Here is a 19,736-nt window from a genome sequence, read left to right as displayed (position 1 = left end):
TATTAAGAAAACTAATTTCAAGAATCAGACAGGGTTTTTTTTAATTGGTTGCTATGTGTATTGTCAAGTAACATCTACTACTACTACTTAACACTTATATAGCGCTACCAGGCATACGCAGCGCTGTACACCATACACATAAAGATAGTCCCTGCTCAAAAGAGCTTACAATCTAAGTCCTGTAATCCCTTCATGCCTTTTCCTTTCTCAGACTCCAGCTAAGCTGTTTATACAATTGGTGGCATCTATATAAATAATTCCCACCTCTGAGCTCACTCCATGCCAGACTGAAGCCCCCCTGATTAAGCCTGCCCCTGAAGCCCCCCCCTGTAGTGTTCGTAGGGTGCCCCGCCCTCAGCCCCGCCTACCCCAACATAATTCTCAACTCCAACGTTCTGAAGCTCTCTCCGTGGCTTCAGTGCAGGGACCAGGGTTTGTGGATTCGTAATGGTGAAGCCTTCCATCTCTGGCCCTCTGTCTCTGGCCCGCCCTCGCATCACAACATAATGACGCCGAGGGCGGGCCTCGCCCTCGCGTCTAAACGTTATGACGTGGAGGGCGGGTTATCAGACCACAGGACACCTCCTCCAACGTTCTGAAGCTCACTGTGGCTTCGCTGAACTTCAAACAGTTGCAGATAAAAACAAAACTCATTAAAAAAAACCCTCCGTTTTAAAGGTAACATTTGCTGCTACACAACGCTGGCTCTCAGCGCCCAATGAAGGCAAGGAGGGACGCCCTACAACTGCCAGGGAGAGAAGAAGGGGCAGGGGGACCCTGGAACTGGGTGGGGGGCCGGAACTCATAGGGAGGGAGGGGGAGGGCCACCCTGGAACTGTGAGGGGGGGGAGGGACTCCCTGGAACTAGGAGGGAGGGGGGAGGGACTCCCTGGAACTGGGAGGGAGGGAGGTGGCCCAACTGTAGAACTGGGAGGCAGGGAGGGAGGAAGGGGGGCCACCCTGCAACTCGGAGGGAGGAAGGAGGGGCCCCCCTGGAACTGGAAGGGGGGGGCCACCCTGAAACTGGGGGACGGGGGGGGGGGGGACGGCCACCCTAGAACTGGGAGGGGGGGATGGCCAACCTGGAACTGAGAGGGACGGGGGGATAAATACCCTGGGACTGGGAGGGAGGGGGGCCCCCTGGCACACACTGTCATTCTTACACACACATTCTCTCTCTCAAACACACACACACACTCGCACCCGGTCTCACTCTGTCTGTCACACACTCAGACATTCACTCTCTCTGTATCACACACTCACTCTCACACATAGTCTGTAAAACGTACACACTCCAACAAAAACCTTGCTAGTGCCCGTTTCCTTTGTGTCTGAAGCGGGCCTTTTTTCCTAGTATCAAATAAAATTGACTTTGGCCTTGTAGCATGAGCAGTGCAGCCAGATTAAGCCATTGACAAACTTTGCACACACTTTAGTGTCCACATGTTTTAAAGAAGGGGGGGGGGGGGGGGGTTAGAATTGCCATTTCTCTTACTGTCATTTTTTTTCAGCCTTTTACATTAACACCCAGAAGATAGGGATAGGTAATCTGTGGATATTTTTCTGAGTTTAATGCCTTTATCTGCAGTCCTCTAGCCTTTTCTTTACCCCCACCCTTCCCCCATATCAGTAAACCTGCCCTACCTGCTTCTATTGAAAATAGCAGCAGAGACTTAGGTAGGATGAAGTCATACAGAGGGCAATGGGGACAGAGGCCTGGAAGACAGCTCTAGTCATAGGAATGGAGGAAGTTTCTGTACTGTAGAAATTAAGTTTCTGCATATCAAATCAATCAAATCAGTTCTTGTATACCGCTAAAATCTCCTTTTTCAGGGTTCAGTGTAGTTTACATTATGGGTGTGACAAGGGAAAAAAAACTGTTAAAGTGTATACATGAGTCAAAAGCAATGTGAAAAGCGCAGTTCCCATTTGTTTCACTCTAATGCCCTCATGATCAAAAGCCCCGCGCTGTTCCAAACAGCGCCCTAAAAATAGCGCCGGGACAGCGCAGGGCTTTTCTGCATCGATGATCAAAGATAATGCATGCAAATCTAAGCAGCACTATTATCTTTGATTATCATGTTTAAGTGCGGGAGAATTGCACCTGAGCATGCACTCAGCACAATCCTCCCGCACTTGTTTGACAGGTCTGGTCTGTAGCCCCGCCTAGCGCATCCCAGGATGCAAAAGAGCGGGGCTGGGCGCTGCCATTTTGCAGTGGCGTCGACAGGAAGAGGAGGGAGGCAGGCAGGCTGCGTCCCTCCTCCAACAAAAGGTAGGGGGACCAGCCGGGGGGGGGGGGGGGGGGGGGGTGACCACGGACCACCAGGGATTCAGAACGCCCAGGGGGAGGAGGAGTTGGGGTGGGCTGGAGGTCCACCGGACCTCCAGCCCCCACCCCCCTTCCGTCGATGGATAACAGGGTGGCGGCCACAATGATTTCTGGGGGTTTGGGGGGCTGGAGACCCACCGAACCTCCAGCCCCCCCCCTCCGTCGCTGAGTGGGAGGGAGGGTGGGACAGCGGAGGCGGCCACCACGATTTATGGGGGTTCGGGGGGGGGGTGCTGGAGACTCACTGGATCTCCAGCCCTCCCTGGGCATGGAGGGAGTCGGATCGTTGGGGGGACCGGAGGTCCACCGGACCTCCAGTCCCCTGTTTGCGTTTGCTTTGGGGGGGAACGGGGGCCTGCCAGCATGCAACTGCATGCTAGACAGGGCTCACCATTCCTCCCCAATGATCCGCAAAGTCTAACGCCAGCTCAGAGCTGGCGTTGATTTTGCCGCAGCCAGCGACCCAATCTTTGGCGCGCTGGCCGCTGATCATTGGGGATGAATGCATTAAGCGCTGATTAGCATGCATTTGCAAGCTAATTGCGCTCGAAGCCCTGTTTAGCATGCATTTGCATGCTACTTGCGCTAAGAGCCCTCGAGTGCGTTGTTTCAGGCGCTCGAGGGCTCTGATCATGGGTCGGCAGCAAACTCCGGCGCTAGTATGGCGTTAACAGCCTCTAGCGCCGGAGTTTGCTTTTGATCATGCGGGCATAAGTTTATATGCTGCAGAAACTGAACTGCTTCTCCCACAGAAATGCACTGGAACATTTTTGTGTGGGGGAGCTAATTTTTCTGGAACTACTAGTCCAGTATTGCCCATTTTCAAAGTTTACATCTTTGCACCAGTTTTTATCCATGCCAAACTTGGTTCTATTGCATCAAATTTTCAGAGAGTTATTCTGCCCCCAGACAAACAAATATAGACATTCTTGTTTCCTTTATATGTGATGTCCTTCCAATACAATGGATTTGAAAGAATAAAAAGGAAGCATTTGAATTACATGTGTCAACCTGCTCAATAACTTCAGGATCAATATTTTTATCTTACCAGTAGTAAAATAAAAAATCATTTTCTAATAGTTCCTGTACGGTATAAACTGTTTAGGAAGTTGTAATTATCCTTATAACACATTCTTCTTAAGAAAACAATAATTCATTGGATATCCCATGGGCTAGGGTAGGGGCCTGTTCAAGTGAAAATTTGTTATGGACACATGGTGGGAGGCAGTAGAGAAATGAACTCCCTCCAAAATGCCCCAATATGTTTCTGTGAGAGAAGCAGTTCCAAAAACTGCCGTAAATACACCTCACCTGTTCCGAGACAAACTGAAGAAACAAATACACATAGCAACCCACAAACACAAATGCATACATACACACAAACATGTACATACACAAACATACCAACCCCTCCCTCCCCCCCACACATTTACATGCAGAAGGGTTGGAAAGAATTACATGTTCTGAATGCTTTCCCCACATTTAAGTTTTAGCTAGTAGATCCTCCTACATGTCATCTCTTGAACTAGCTTCTCTACAACATTTGGTTCTATAGCTGTTTACCTCAGCCAAGACACTGCTCCTGAAGACATAATATGAGCTGTATGCTAACCTGATTCTGCAAGATTTCCAGATTCTTCAGTGTTGTCCCATTTATAGTGAAATACTCCTCCTTATTGGACAACTTTTTAAAGTTACTGTAAAGGTTAAAAAAAAACACACTTTCCTCAGCATGGGTCAAAGTGGATAAAAATAATGTTTTATGTAAAAGCAACATTTATCAACGCCATCACCTGAATATTATGACTGAGTAAAAATATTGAAAACAACAAAACACTGCTTTTTCTTTCTTTAGTCATATAACCACTTTCATGGATTAATTATAACAGCAAAGAATGCCCTGAATTTTATTAAACCAGACTTTATCATACAGTACAGTGGTTCCCAAACTGTGTGCCACAGCACCCTGGTGCGCTGCAATGAACTGCCGCAGCAAATCCCGACCTCCCTCCCACCATCACCACATGAACCACTACTGCAGACAGCAGCGGCGGCAAAACAACAACAAAAAGCACATGCAGGCCTGTGGCAGCCTTCAAGCATGTGGTGTCAAGTTCTGCCCCCAGAAATTGTGGCTGGGGGGAATGCAGAAAATTGCTTGGACACGAAGGATGCCGTGAACTAAAAAGGTTTGGTAACCATTGATAAAGTAGTTTGAGCCAATGGTATTATTACAATGAAAATAATTTAAACACATCCTTGCCAGTTGAAAGTTTCTGTTTATTTCATTTAGAAGACTGGCCAATGAAAGTCAGTGAAATACTACAAACACAACATGGCACTGCAATTCTGCCCAACATTCCATCAGGCTGTGTACCTTTTTCTATGGTTTACAGAGAAAGAACATCTGTAATTTTCAATTAAAGCAAAAAGGCTACCATCATATTAGATTTTCCCTCTTTAAAGTACATTCTTTGTCACATACACCATGTCTCTTTCGCAAGCATTTCTGTGACCTTGAGTGAGAACACCAACAACCTTGCTGATACATTAACAAGCCTATTTCTATTTTTCTTTTTAATACTCTCTCATTTAACCCTTGCTTTACCTATGGACACTGGGGCCTAAATTCGCATTGACAGTATGGGTCTCTCTTTTAAGATGTTTAAACTACAGGCAATGAAAACACCCACATTCCTACCTAACAGGGGGATGATCAAAAGTCAACGTGAGCGCGCAAGCCCATTAGCGCCGTTTTTGCGCACGCTTTTAACAACATGGGATGAACAACGTGGTTACCGCCATAAACTGCAAGCACGCCAGGCAACTGCGCACATGACATTTAAATGTAGTCAATCTCATGTAAATAAGGTCATTTCGCGTTCCTCCTGGATGATCGAAAGCTAGCGCCTCATGAATAGAGGTGTTGAACGCCGCTATGCCAAAAAACAGTGCCGCAGAATAACACCAGGTCCTAGCTGGCGTTCTTTTGGCGCAGGTTCCACCCTGAAAAAAAAACTGTAAAAAAAAAAAAAAAAAAGACAAAAGTCTTTGGAGTATATTCTTTGCTACGCTTCTATCCCTGCCACGGCAGTTGAGGACATCCTTCCCTGTGACGCCAGTTGAGGACATCCAAAATGTGGATGTTCCTGTGAGAAGGACATCCATGCCTTTGCTATGCTTCTGACACCCTTTTTATTTATTTGGACTTTGGATCACAAGTAGCAGCAGTGGGATTTGAACCGGCCACCTCTGGATTGCAAGACCAGTGCTCTAACCACTAGGTCACTCTGCCACTCCTCCACTCCCTTGAAATTTGGCCATCCCTGGGGGGGAAGGGCAGTATGCAGGCCCCTTGGGGGGGAGGTATGTGTGTGTCAGCGGAGGCATAACGAAAGCATGGACGTCCTCAACTGCCCCCCACAGGGATGGTCAAATTTCAAGGGAGTGGAGTAGAGTTGAAGAGTGGCAGAGTGGCCTAGTGGTTAGAGAACTGGTCTTGCAATCCAGAGGTGGCCGGTTCAAATCCCACTGCTACTACTTGTGATCCAAAATCCAAATAAATAAATGTTCTCACAAACATCCACATTTTGGACGTCCTCAACTGCCGTCACAGGGAAGGACGTCCTCAACTTCCGTTGCAGATGGCCGGCGCTGTTCGATTATTCTCCACTTTATGACAGGAAAAAATGACAAGCAGCCCTACACACATGCGTGCTGTTCGTAGCCTAGCACGTCAGATTAGTGCACATGCATCTTGGCTACTTAGCTTCATTTAACTACGCTGAAGCGCCGCTACACCGCTGCATATATCTGCATACATTAACTTCTGATCATGCCATAGCGCAAAACCATGCTATTATGGCATTAGAAGAGCGGTATTTCCAGAGCGCTATCTAAAATAGCGCCGGGGTTTGATCATCTGCCTGTAAGTGCATAAATCTCCCACTGAGCAGTCACTCTGAAGGCATGTGTCACGCTTCTCCGCCTATCACGAACAGTGAGCCCTTGGACCACTACCGACGGCCGGCAGTGGCAGGAGAACCCCTCAAACAGACAGCAAGACACAGACCGGACTGGAGCAGTTGGCCAGGAGTAGCAGCAGAGGCAATGAGCTGGACCAGGCCAAGCAGGAACCCAAGTCTTCACCTGCACTTAGCCGCGATTCACCAGGAGTTGAGCCCCTAGCTACAAGTGGCCGGCAGGACTTACCGGACAGGGCTGGACTGGAATAGAACAGAAGCACAGGCAGCGAGCAGGAGAAAAGTCCACGAAACAAACAAACAAGGTCTGGGGCAGGCAGCAGCAGAAGAATAAGCCAGTGAAAAAGTCAGGTCCTGGACAGGCCGCAGGCAGAAGCAAAGCCAGTAAACAAGCCGGGTCTGGGGCGGGCAGCAAGCAGACTTATACGGTCTGTGCCAGAGCCGGTGCTGGGAGGCGGGGCTGGTGGTTGGAAGGCGGGGATAGTGCTGGGCAGACTTATACGGTCTGTGCCCTGAAGAGGACAGGTACAAATCAAAGTAGGGTATACACAAAACATAGTAACATAGTAGATGACGGCAGAAAAAGACCTGCACGGTCCATCCAGTCTGCCCAAGAAGATAAATTCATATGTGCTACTTTTATTTGTACTGTCCTCTTCAGTGCACAGACCGTATAAGTCTGGCCAGCCCTATCCCCGCCTCCCAACCACCAGCTCTGGCACAGACCGTATAAGTCTGCCCGGGGGCGTGTCAAGATGGCGCCGTGAGCGGTTGTGCTCGAAGCAGTCTCCTGCCTTCCTTGCCGAAAAATTTATATATTCTTCTTTGAACTAGATATGCCGCACACAAAACGCAAAGGGACGGTCCGGGGAGTTCCCCTACCTTCCGGGTCATCCACTCCAGCGAGGATAGGTTTGGAGCGCTTCTTCCCCGCGGTTTCCCGTGCTAGCGGAGCGGAGTCCTTAGCGGGGGGAGCCGGTGAAGCGGTTCTCCCGCTGGACATAGAAACATCATTATCCCCGCTATGCTCTACAACTCCTCCTTGCCCAGCAACGCTTGCCAGTCGAACGGGGCTTCCTCTTGGACCCGGAAAGGGTGAATTTGAGGAGCCCACAGGGGAGCTTGACTTGACGGGGAGATCTGAAGCTGCTGGAGAGACGGAGGTGAATCTAAGTCAGATCTGGCAGAAGCTATTAGAAATTGAAAAGACCCTGAAACAATCTTCAGATGAGGTAAAGACTCTTAATTTTTCGATACAGGAAGTGAAGAACTCAATGGAAATTGTTAACCAAGATTTCTCAAAGAAAATTGAGGCCTTACAGGCAGACTCTAAGCAAATGGAAGAATTTAAAGTGGCTGTGATTAAAGATAGTATGGAGACTAGAAGAAAAATGGAACAAATGGAGAACTATAATAGGAGATTAAATCTCCGATTACTAAATTTTCCTAGAATGATGGGAGTCTCTCCAAATGATATGTTTTGCAGATTTTTGAAAGAAAATCTGAATTTTCCCCAAGAAATATTTCCTCCTTTGAATAAAATTTATTACATTTCAAGAACAATGAATAAAGTACCAGGAGAAGACTCAGTGGATTTACAAAATGTCACAGCCATCTTGGAACAATCAACTACAAGTGCGAGTGAAAGAGGAACGTTGATAGTTTCTTTTGTTTTCCAACAGGATTTAAATGCAGTAATGAGACTTTACTTTAAGTCAACTAATCGTATTTTTATAGGCCAAAAAATCTGGCTTTATCCTGATGTGACTAAAATCACTCAGGAGAAAAGGAAAAAGTTTCTGTCAATGAGATCAAAAATTTTAGAAATGGGTGGTTCCTTCCTTCTTGTGTACCCTTGTAAATGTGTTATCAGGATAAATCAAACAAAATATATATATTATATGCCTGATCAGCTTCAGAACTTCTTAGATACTAAACAAGCTTAGAGATAAAAAGATAAGAAGAATGGGAATAACGATGTCATTATTTTTCTTGTTTAAATATGTGAAAATGTGTTAAAATACTTCACTAATTCCTACCCCCCCAAATTATTATATTGTGGTCTAAGGAAGCCAATAGTAAATAATTGAATATAATTTTATTTTTCCTAAGTTTGTAAAGTCATTACAATTGTGGCTGTATTACACTTTGCAGTTGAATTTTCTGTGTAAGTATATGATAAAATAATAAAAAAATTCTTTAACATAAGTCTGCCCAGCAGTATCCCTGCCACCCACCACCGGCTCTGGCACAGACCGTATAAGTCTGCCCAGCACTATCCCCGCCTCCCAACCACCAACCCCGCCTCCCAACCACCAGCTCTGGCACAGACCGTATAAGTCTGCCCAGCACTATCCCTGCCACCCACCACCGGCTCCTTTCCCCCACATCTCCCAGTTTTCAGGTCTGTGGGCGCCTAAACTACTCCTCAATAAGTGCAGCAATCCCCCCGCCTCAATCGTTTTGAAAAAGTTGGCTGCTGTGAGCCCACCCCAGTGCAGCCCATCTCCCTGAATTAAATTCAAATGTGCCAGTCAGACTCAGGCTCCAGTGCAAAGAGTGCACGAGTGCTGCATCTCCTACCTCTCGGCTGCGTTCGGCTCGTTTTTTGCTTGCATGTGCTCTTGGGGCAGCGAACAGCAGCTTGGGTGATAGCAGCAGGGAAGCAGCAGCAGTAGCACCTTGGGTGACAGCAAGCGGGAGGGAGGGAAGCAGCAGCAGCGGCTTGGACAACAGCAGGAGGGAGGTGAGGAAGTCCCGAACCAAGACTCCTGATTTTTTTCTGAAACAAATTGATTCGCCCAAAACAAATCGACAAATTGATTTGAATTGTGAACTGGACAGCACTAGTGTAAATAAATATTTTCTGGATTGGCCTTGGGACTGAGGTGGGAATGGGTTGGAGTGAGAAGGCAAAGTGGATAGGGTTTGAGTGGAGTCCGGCAGGACTGGAGATGTATACTAAAATCTCTCTTTAAAAAGTTGGACCCCCCTCCAGCAGCCCTCCTTCCACGGATCCAGCGCCTCTCTCCATGCCCTTTAGCCTACAATGGGTCCAAGCTCCCCTCTCACTGCACTCCAGCTCCCAGCCCCCCCCCCCCCCCATGGATCCAGCATCTCTGTCCCTGCCCCCCAATGGGTGCAGTGCCTCCCTCCTCTCTCCCCCTTCCTGCGGTTCAGCCCCTCTTCCTCCAGCCTCCCCCATGAGTCTAGCGCCTCCCTCCTCTTTCTCCCCCTTCCTACAGTCCAGCACCTCTTCCCTCCAACCCCCATGGGTCTAGTGCCTCCACTCCCCCCCCCGCCCCGGCAGGTCCAGCAGCCCCCTCCTCCTTCTCCACAGGTCTAGTAGCCCCCTCCCTCCCCACAGGTCCGGCACTTTGTCTTCTTCCCCTCTCCCTCCCACCGCGGTAACTAACTTATGCAACCAGCAGTGATTTCATAGGCCTGCTTTGGAGCCTTCCTTCTGCCGTGTCAGATGCTGATAAGGTGCAGAGGCGGTCAGACATGCCAGACTCGCAGGTAACCACATTAAAAAAAAATTTTTTTACTGCAGGAGCAAAGCTTTTTACCATTCCCATGGGGCAGTTAAAAGGTTTCCCACACATGCCAAATTTATTTCCTGCTACCGCGGATTACCGCAGGTCCCCCATCCTTGTGTCATTCTCTACCTGGCAAAATCCCAAAAGAAGATTTTATTCTACTTATCCCCGGAATAAGCAGTGGATTTTCCAAGTCTATTTTAATAGTAACTTATGGATTTTTCTTATAGGGACTAGTCCAAATCTTTTTAAAAACCTGCTAAGCCAACTGCTTCTACCACATGCTCTAGCAATGAATTGCAGAGTTTAATTACATGTTGAATGAAGAAATATTTTCTCCAATTACATGCTGAATGAAGAAATATTTTCTCCAATTTGGTCTAAATTCACTACTTAGTAGCTTCATCGCCTGCTCCCTAGTCCTTGCATTTTCGAAAAGAGTAAATAAACGATTCATGTCTACCCGTTCCACTCCACTATTTTGTAGATCTCTATCATATCTAGCCTCAGCCCACCTGCAAAATATGCTCCATTGAATATTTTCATATAGTTACAGAATAGCGAATAGTCAGACAATAATCATTTATGCACGTTATCAACTTGAATTCCAGCATTTATGCATGCTCTTGCCACCTAAATCTAGACCTCCTTATAGAATTACCCCTACAGAATCAGAAAATCCACAAATAAGCCAGTCATACTTTCACCAGCCACAGTGAGCTTACAACTGGCTTTGAATATTGGGCGGCATATTATACCAAAGCCAGGGCCGCCGAGAGGGGGGGGGGGCAGGGGGGACAAAATTCCCCGGGCCCGGGATCTCTCTCCTGCTCCTGCTCCCAGGCTGCCGGCGCTCCAGTCCCCGGTCTCACCTGCCTGCCCTCGGCTCCGTCAATAGCCCCCCTCCGTCTGCCACCAGGCCCCCTACATTCAAATTGGCAGCGCCTTACCCTCCGTGTGAAAGCGGCAGGATCGCCTCCCTTCGGGCCCTCCCTCACTGTGCCCCACCCTCAGGGGGGGGCGGTGGTGGCGGCGGCCCCGGGGGCCCCAGGGGTGGCCTTGCCCCAGACCCAGCTCAGTCTCTCGGTGGCCCTGACCAAAGCTAACATCCACAGGGAAGAGAAGGTAAGGATGAACTGAAAGTGGGAGAAGTATTTTGGCTGAGATAGGATGCAGTGTTGGAAAGGAGATGGCAAGCATTTGGAATGGAGGATCTGGGACCAGGGTAGGGGAAGGAGCCCTTTTCCCATTCTCTCTCCATACCATCTTGTTGACCACAGTGCTGAGCACAGATCCCTCCCTCTCATCACACACATATACATCCACAGCCCCTAGTACCAAATTCCCCTACATTCTCTCACCTCCCTAAGTCATTCCTTTCTCATACCACCACATCCTCCTCCTCTGTCAGAGACACATCCTGCCTGTCCCATCTACTCTTGAACTCCCCCTGCAACAATCCCTTTGGGTGAAAGATGACATGGCATGGGGATACAGCTGGCCAGCTTGGGGTGGAGAGACACAAAGAATCACTGGTGCCCAAGCAGAGGGAAATAAGCAGGACCGGGGAACCTTGGGTAACAAACTGATATCCAGTTGCCTGCACTGATTTTGAGAATCCACAAGAACCAAACAGTTCCTCAGATATACTCATGTTCAGCAGCCATTGCCATGACAATGAAGGAAATCAGTGGCCCTGATTGTAGGTAATCTCCAGTTGTTTGATACAATAAGGGAAGCTCCACTGTGCCTAGAAGATGATGTCCATTCCACACTTTTGGTTCTATTCAACTTTGACATTTGAAGGCACTGAGGAACACAAGAAGTTATCTCAAGAAATTCATGCATGGGTATATTGTACCTTTATCATTTGCACATGCACAGTAATAGGCTTTTTACCAGATGCATCTTTTGCATTATCTGCAGCAGTAGATTACCAGCCCTCCTACGTATATCCAAAAGCTCATTTCACCCATTTCTTAGGCAACAATCCACAGATTTTGTTAATGTCAATCTGTCAATGGCATACAAGGGATTTGCTGAGAACCAGCTTTTGCTTCCAGTAAGAAGCAGACATGCCCCACTGGAATGAAACATATTTGACAAGATAATTACGATAAATGACATTCGTCTATCTGCATCATTAAAATAAAATAATCTGTAGTGGATAAAAAATAGGAAGACAGCAAAAGTAAAATCTATTTTTCTCCTTCATCTATCACCATCTGCAGTTCCTATTCAATTACAATAGTTAAAGGCGCATACTCATTTGACACTAACACCATTCATCACTTTAGCAAAGATTTTCAATGAACATCAGCAAATAGATGTATGCGTTGGCAGTCTCTCTCAACTCCAGCTGTATCATACGGCTAGAGATGGGATTTACAACAGCAGCAGGTGCATTTCTGCTTTTTGTTTGCAGGAGAGGATGCTTGTTCTGTTAATTTTTCTTTCCAGCTAAAAGGGATGCTATGTCATGGCATATGATTTTTTTTTTTTTTGTTTTGGTAGGTTCTGTGAGATTGTCTGCACAAAGAAGCTCACCTGGGGCTGTAGAGTATCTTCTCCAAATGAAATTCTTTGAGGTATCTAATCACCACTGCCAGACTACAAATCACAGGTTTCTCCCAATGTAAGATTTCTGACAGCCTCAGAGAACCTACAAGAAGGTGCATCTTTAATGAGGAAAACAAAGCATATTTAACAATTCCTAACAGCTAATTTTAAGTCGGACTACTCTCCCAATTGTTTCTATATTTCTGTTTGTCTAACAATAATTGCATGGTAGTTTAGCAATCAATGTGATGCTGCCCCGTGGTTAAGATATTAAAAAAAAAAAAACATTTTGTAGGGTTCACTAAAGATGATACAGAATTGCACGGATTAGGGATCACAGTCCCCACCATCTAGAAGAGACTTAGATTTGTATACAAAGGGAGCAAACCTAGTGGTGAAAAGTGGTAAAAATATTGTGCTTCAATACAGGTTTCTGGAGTAGAAGAAAAATAGGGGAATATTCCATCACAAATACCAAAAATGGAGCCCTGGATTTCCATCAACTTGTTGTCACAGTGATGCACTAAATAGTTCTTTACATATTACCTAGAAGTTAAAATTCATTGGGGTCAATATACAAAACTATTTAAACGGCCAGAAGAAGCTCTAGGCCATTTAAATTGCTTGTCTGGGGATAACAGGGTATATTCAGTGGCACTTAACCAGATTGTGCCGCTGAAAATACCCGATCAGCACCTAACCCAAAACCAGATATTTTGCGTATGGTCAAGGGGCAGAGTCAGCACTTAACCAGATAGGTTAAACAGATAGACAGGATTTTGTTTTATGCAGTCCTACCTTTGGTTAAGTTCTGAATATCGCACTTAACCGGATAAGTGTTATCTGGCTATGTAAGACTAGATATTCAATGCTGGTGCACAGATGTGGTCCAACACTGATTATCTGTGGATACTTCTGGCAGCAGCAAAAAAAAATTCTCACCACCATCAGCTGAATATTGACCCCACTGATTTTAACTTAAAGTGACTGGATGGTCATTTTACTTTTTTTTTTTGAGCATTTAAATTTACAAGTACCAACTTGAGAAGAAAAGCATAGAATAATTATTAATCTTCAAGAAATAATAATGTGCTACTTAGTCCACAATAAGAAGAGGGGGAGTGAGAAAAAATCCTTGAAGATAGTTTAGATAGATCAGAAAAAAATAAAAAATATCCCAAGGCTTACATTGAAGAAAGCATATGCATTACATAACTAACTGCTCCTAATTGGAGGAGTAGCCTAGTGGTTAGTGCAGTGGACTTTGATCCTGGTGAACTGAGTTCAACTCCCACTACAGCTCCTTGTGACACTTAACCCTCCATTGCCCCTGGTACAAAAGTAAGTACCTGAATATATGTAAACCACTTTGAATGTAGTTGCAAAAACCTCAGAAAGGCGGTATATTTCCCTTTCCTCTTATATCCCTCTTTAACAGTGATCGAGCTTAAGCTGCTGTCTTTTAGTCCATAAAAACTGTAGCTGATCAAAATCAAAGAAAACATATCTAGTTGAGGCAATAACTATTAAACATTTGCAAGGAAACTGTAAATGAAAAGTTCCTCCCAGGGACTGGATCTGAAGCAGACCGCCAAGATTTTTTTCCTACGTTTCCTGTGTCGATAGATCTGGAAAAATCCAAACTTTCTGTCCTATAAATAAATGGTTCCTATTACAAAAACAAAGCCACAGGATGTGATTACGATCTTGAGGAAAATCAAATGTCACTATCAAAGTACCACGACTAACTACTTCTGAATCAGATTGTTCCAAAAAGGCAGTTAAATCCAAGCTGTCTTGTGTCAAATCCATGTTCATAAGAACATAAGTGTTGCCATACTGGGACAGACCAAAGGCCCATCAAGCCAGCATCCTGTTTCCAACAGTGGCCAATCGAAGTAGCATGGAACATTGCCACTATTTGGGTTTCTGCCAGGTACTTGTGACCTGGCTTGGCCACTGTTGGAAACAAGATACTGGGCTAGATGGACCACTGGTCTGACCCAGTATGGCTATTCTTGTGTTCTTGTGTACATGTCTATCATTTTGTAGCTCTTAAGGCAGTACAGCAAGATTTGGAGTAGGAAATAACAGAATTTGAAAAGCACTGTGAAGGAAAGGGAAGAATAAAGGGACTGGTGCCTAAGATTTTATGCTTTGCTGAAAAATGCTGCACATGCTAAACTGAAACGCATTCTAGAATGGGAAAAAGAACTAGGTCTCCCCCTGCATGAGAAAAAAAATTGAGGTTTTATTTCTAAGAATATTTAAAAAAATATTTGTTTCAGCCAATCTAACAGAAAACAGGTACAAGCTCCTGTTCTGCTGCTACTTAACACTGGAGCAGTTGAACTGTTATGCACATTGGTCCCAAGAACGTGTTGGAGGAGGTGTGGACAAGTGAGGACTATGTTTTATGTGTGGTGACGTGCAAAGTGGTACAGAAGTACTGGGAAAGATGTTTGATTTCCATCAGTAAATTTTTCAAAACAGAATGTGATACTAAGGTGTGTCTACTCCATTACAAGCCTGATGGAATTGAGGAAGCTGAATGGATAAGGGGGTGCTTGGTTTTGACTAGATGTGAAATTGCTAAAGCATGGAGGACAACCCTCCAAACAGTGCTAGAATTCCTTCACAGGAGTGTCTTATCTCAGCAAGCTCACAGGTATTAGGCAGGCTATATTAATACACTTTTGAAGGTGTGGAATCCATAAATTAAAGGGGTCTTGAATAAAGCGAATGCTACATACCTGTAGAAGGTATTCTCCGAGGACAGCAGGCTGATTGTTCTCACTGATGGGTGACGTCCACGGCAGCCCCTCCAATCGGAAACTTCACTAGCAAAGTCCTTTGCTAGTCCTCGCGCGCCCGCGCGCACCGCGCATGCGCGGCCGTCTTCCCGCCCGAAACCGGCTCGAGCCGGCCAGTCCAGTATGTAGCAAGACAATACACTTCAAGGGAAGACACAACTCCAAAGGGGAGGCGGGCGGGTTTGTGAGAACAATCAGCCTGCTGTCCTCGGAGAATACCTTCTACAGGTATGTAGCATTCGCTTTCTCCGAGGACAAGCAGGCTGCTTGTTCTCACTGATGGGGTATCCCTAGCCCCCAGGCTCACTCAAAACAACAACCAAGGTCAATTGGGCCTCGCAACGGCGAGGACATAACTGAGATTGACCTAAAAAATTTACCAACTAACTGAGAGTGCAGCCTGGAACAGAACAAACAGGGCCCTCGGGGGGTGGAGCTGGATTCTAAAGCCCAAACAGGTTCTGAAGAACTGACTGCCCGAACCGACTGTCGCGTCGGGTATCCTGCTGCAGGCAGTAATGAGATGTGAATGTGTGGACAGATGACCACGTCGCAGCTTTGCAAATTTCTTCAATGGAGGCTGACTTCAAGTGGGCTACCGACGCAGCCATGGCTCTAACATTATGAGCCGTGACATGACCCTCAAGAGCCAGCCCCGCCTGGGCGTAAGTGAAGGAAATGCAATCTGCTAGCCAATTGGATATGGTGCGTTTCCCTACAGCCACTCCCCTCCTATTGGGATCAAAAGAAACAAACAATTGGGCGGACTGTCTGTGGGGCTGTGTCCGCTCCAGGTAGAAGGCCAATGCTCTCTTGCAGTCCAATGTGTGCAGCTGACGTTCAGCAGGGCAGGAATGAGGACGGGGAAAGAATGTTGGCAAGACAATTGACTGGTTCAGATGGAACTCCGACACAACCTTTGGCAAGAACTTAGGGTGAGTGCGGAGGACTACTCTGTTATGATGAAATTTAGTGTAAGGGGCCTGGGCTACCAGGGCCTGAAGCTCACTGACTCTACGAGCTGAAGTAACTGCCACCAAGAAAATGACCTTCCAGGTCAAGTACTTCAGATGGCAGGAATTCAGTGGCTCAAAAGGAGGTTTCATCAGCTGGGTGAGAACGACATTGAGATCCCATGACACTGTAGGAGGTTTGACAGGGGGCTTTGACAAAAGCAAACCTCTCATGAAGCGAACAACTAAAGGCTGTCCTGAGATCGGCTTACCTTCCACTTGGTAATGGTATGCACTGATTGCACTAAGGTGAACCCTTACGGAGTTGGTCTTAAGACCAGACTCAGACAAGTGCAGAAGGTATTCAAGCAGGGTCTGTGTAGGACACGAGCGAGGATCTAGGGCCTTACTGTCACACCAGACGGCAAACCTCCTCCAATGAAAGAAGTAACTTCTCTTAGTGGAGTCTTTCCTGGAAGCAAGCAAGATGCGGGAGACACCCTCTGACAGACCCAAAGAGGCAAAGTCTACGCCCTCAACATCCAGGCCGTGAGAGCCAGAGACTGGAGGTTGGGATGCAGAAGAGCCCCTTCGTCCTGCGTGATGAGGTTCGGAAAACACTCCAATCTCCACGGTTCTTCGGAGGATAAGTCCAGAAGAAGAGGGAACCAGATCTGACGCGGCCAAAAAGGAGCAATCAGAATCATGGTGCCTCGGTCTTGTTTGAGTTTCAACAAAGTCTTCCCCACCAGAGGAATGGGAGGATAAGCATACAGCAGGCCTTCCCCCCAATCCAGGAGGAAGGCATCCGATGCCAGTCTGCCGTTGGCCTGAAGCCTGGAACAGAACTGAGGGACTTTGTGGTTCACTCGAGATGCGAAGAGATCCACCAAGGGGGTGCCCCACGCTTGGAAGATCTGGCGCACCACTCGGGAGTTGAGCGACCACTCGTGAGGTTGCATAATCCTGCTCAACCTGTCGGCCAGACTGTTGTTTACGCCTGCCAGATATGTGGCTTGGAGCACCATGCCTTGACGGCGAGCCAGAGCCACATGCTGACGGCTTCCTGACACAGGGGGCGAGATCCGGTGCCCCCCTGCTTGTTGACATAGTACATGGCAACCTGGTTGTCTGTCTGAATTTGGATAATTTGGTGGGACAGCCGATCTCTGAAAGCCTTCAGAGCGTTCCAGATCGCTCGTAACTCCAGGAGATTGATCTGTAGACCGCGTTCCTGGAGGGACCAGCTTCCTTGGGTGTGAAGCCCATCGACATGAGCTCCCCATCCCAGGAGGGACGCATCCGTAGTCAGCACTTTCCGTGGCTGAGGGATTTGGAAGGGACGTCCCAGAGTCAAATTGGAGCAAATGGTCCACCAATACAGGGATTCGAGAAAACTCGTGGACAGGTGGATCACGTCCTCCAGACCCCCAGCGGCCTGATACCACTGGGAGGCTAGGGTCCATTGAGCAGATCTCATGTGAAGGCGGGCCATGGGAGTCACATGAACTGTGGAGGCCATGTGGCCCAGCAATCTCAACATCTGCCGAGCTGTGATCTGCTGGGACGCTCGCACCCGCGAGACGAGGGACAACAAGTTGTTGGCTCTCGTCTCTGGGAGATAGGCGCGAGCCGTCCGAGAATCCAGCAGAGCTCCTATGAATTCGAGTCTCTGCACTGGAAGAAGATGGGACTTTGGGTAATTTATCACAAACCCCAGTAGCTCCAGTAGGCGAATAGTCATCTGCATGGACTGCAGGGCTCCTGCCTCGGATGTGTTCTTCACCAGCCAATCGTCGAGATATGGGAACACGTGCACCCCCAGCCTGCGAAGCGCCGCTGCTACCACAGCTAGGCACTTTGTGAACACCCTGGGCGCAGAGGCGAGCCCAAAGGGTAGCACACAGTACTGGAAGTGGCGTGTGCCCAACTGAAATCGCAGATACTGTCTGTGAGCTTGCAGTATCGGGATGTGTGTGTAGGCATCCTTCAAGTCCAGAGAGCATAGCCAGTCGTTTTGCTGAATCATGGGGAGAAGGGTGCCCAGGGAAAGCATCCTGAACTTTTCTTTTTCGAGATATTTGTTCAGGGCCCTTAGGTCTAGGATGGGACGCATCCCCCCTGTTTTCTTTTCCACAAGGAAGTACCTGGAATAGAATCCCAGCCCTTCTTGCCCGGATGGCACGGGCTCGACCGCATTGGCGCTGAGAAGGGCGGAGAGTTCCTCTGCAAGTACCTGCTTGTGCTGGAAGCTGTAAGACTGAGCTCCCGGTGGATAATTTGGAGGTTTTGAGGTCAAATTGAGGGTGTACCCCTGCTGGACTATTTGCAGAACCCACTGATCGGAGGTTATGAGAGGCCACCTTTGGTGAAAAGCTTTCAACCTCCCTCCGACTGGCAGGTCGCCCGGCACGGACACTTGGATGTCGGCTATGCTCTGCTGGAGCCAGTCAAAAGCTCGCCCCTTGCTTTTGCTGGGGAGCCGCGGGGCCTTGCTGAGTCGCACGCTGCTGACGAGAGCGAGCGCGCTGGGGCTTAGCCTGGGCCGCAGGCTGTCGGGAAGGAGGATTGTACCTACGCTTGCCAGAAGAGTATGGAACAGTCTTCCTTCCCCCGAAAAATCGTCTACCTGTAGAGGTAGAAGCTGAAGGCTGCCGGCGGGCGAATTTGTCGAATGCGGTGTCCCGCTGGTGGAGAGACTCTACCACCTGTTCGACTTTTTCACCAAAAATATTGTCCGCACGGCAAGGCAAGTCCGCAATCCGCTGCTGGATTCTATTCTCCAGGTCGGCGGCACGCAGCCATGAGAGCCTGCGCATCACCACACCTTGAGCAGCGGCCCTGGACGCAACATCAAAAGTGTCATAAACTCCTCTGGCCAGGAATTTTCTGCACGCCTTCAGCTGCCTGACCACCTCCTGAAAAGGCTTGGCTTGCTCAGGGGGAAGAGCATCAACCAAGCCCGCCAACTGCCGCACATTGTTCCGCATGTGTATGCTCGTGTAGAGCTGGTAAGACTGGATCTTGGACACGAGCATAGAGGAATGGTAGGCCTTCCTCCCAAAGGAGTCTAAGGTTCTAGCGTCCTTGCCCGGGGGCGCCGAAGCATGTTCCCTAGAACTCTTAGCCTTCTTTAGGGCCAAATCCACAACTCCAGAGTCATGAGGCAACTGAGTGCGCATCAGCTCTGGGTCCCCATGGATCCGGTACTGGGACTCGATCTTCTTGGGAATGTGGGGATTAGTTAATGGCTTGGTCCAGTTCGCAAGCAATGTCTTTTTCAGGACATGGTGCAAGGGAACAGTGGACGCTTCCTTAGGTGGAGAAGGATAGTCCAGGAGCTCAAACATTTCAGCCCTGGGCTCGTCCTCCACAACCACCGGGAAGGGGATGGCCGTAGACATCTCCCGGACAAAGGAGGCAAAAGACAGACTCTCGGGAGGAGAAAGCTGTCTCTCAGGAGAGGGAGTGGGATCAGACGGAAGACCCTCAGACTCCTCGTCAGAGAAATATCTGGGATCTTCCTCTTCCTCCCACGAGGCCTCACCCTCGGTGTC

The 19,736-nt window shown here is 47.9% G+C and overlaps 1 protein-coding gene across 1 annotated transcript in view; it reads right to left on the bottom strand.

Annotated features, from left to right (window-relative positions):
* Nucleotides 1–19,736, bottom strand: part of MSH3 (mutS homolog 3) — a 484,945-nt gene that overhangs the window by 323,723 nt on the left and 141,486 nt on the right. Inside the window, exons 10-11 of the mRNA XM_030193332.1 lie at nt 12,402–12,516; nt 3,945–4,029 (exon numbers count right to left, since the gene is read on the bottom strand). Of these exons, the coding sequence (XP_030049192.1) occupies nt 3,945–4,029; nt 12,402–12,516 (200 nt within the window). The remainder of the gene's footprint in view (nt 1–3,944; nt 4,030–12,401; nt 12,517–19,736) is intronic.

This window comes from Microcaecilia unicolor, chromosome 2 (genome assembly GCF_901765095.1).
Source record: "Microcaecilia unicolor chromosome 2, aMicUni1.1, whole genome shotgun sequence".
NCBI lineage: Eukaryota > Metazoa > Chordata > Amphibia > Gymnophiona > Siphonopidae > Microcaecilia > Microcaecilia unicolor.
The sequence above is the reverse complement of the archived record's forward strand: the minus strand, read 5'-3'. Positions and strand labels throughout refer to the sequence as shown.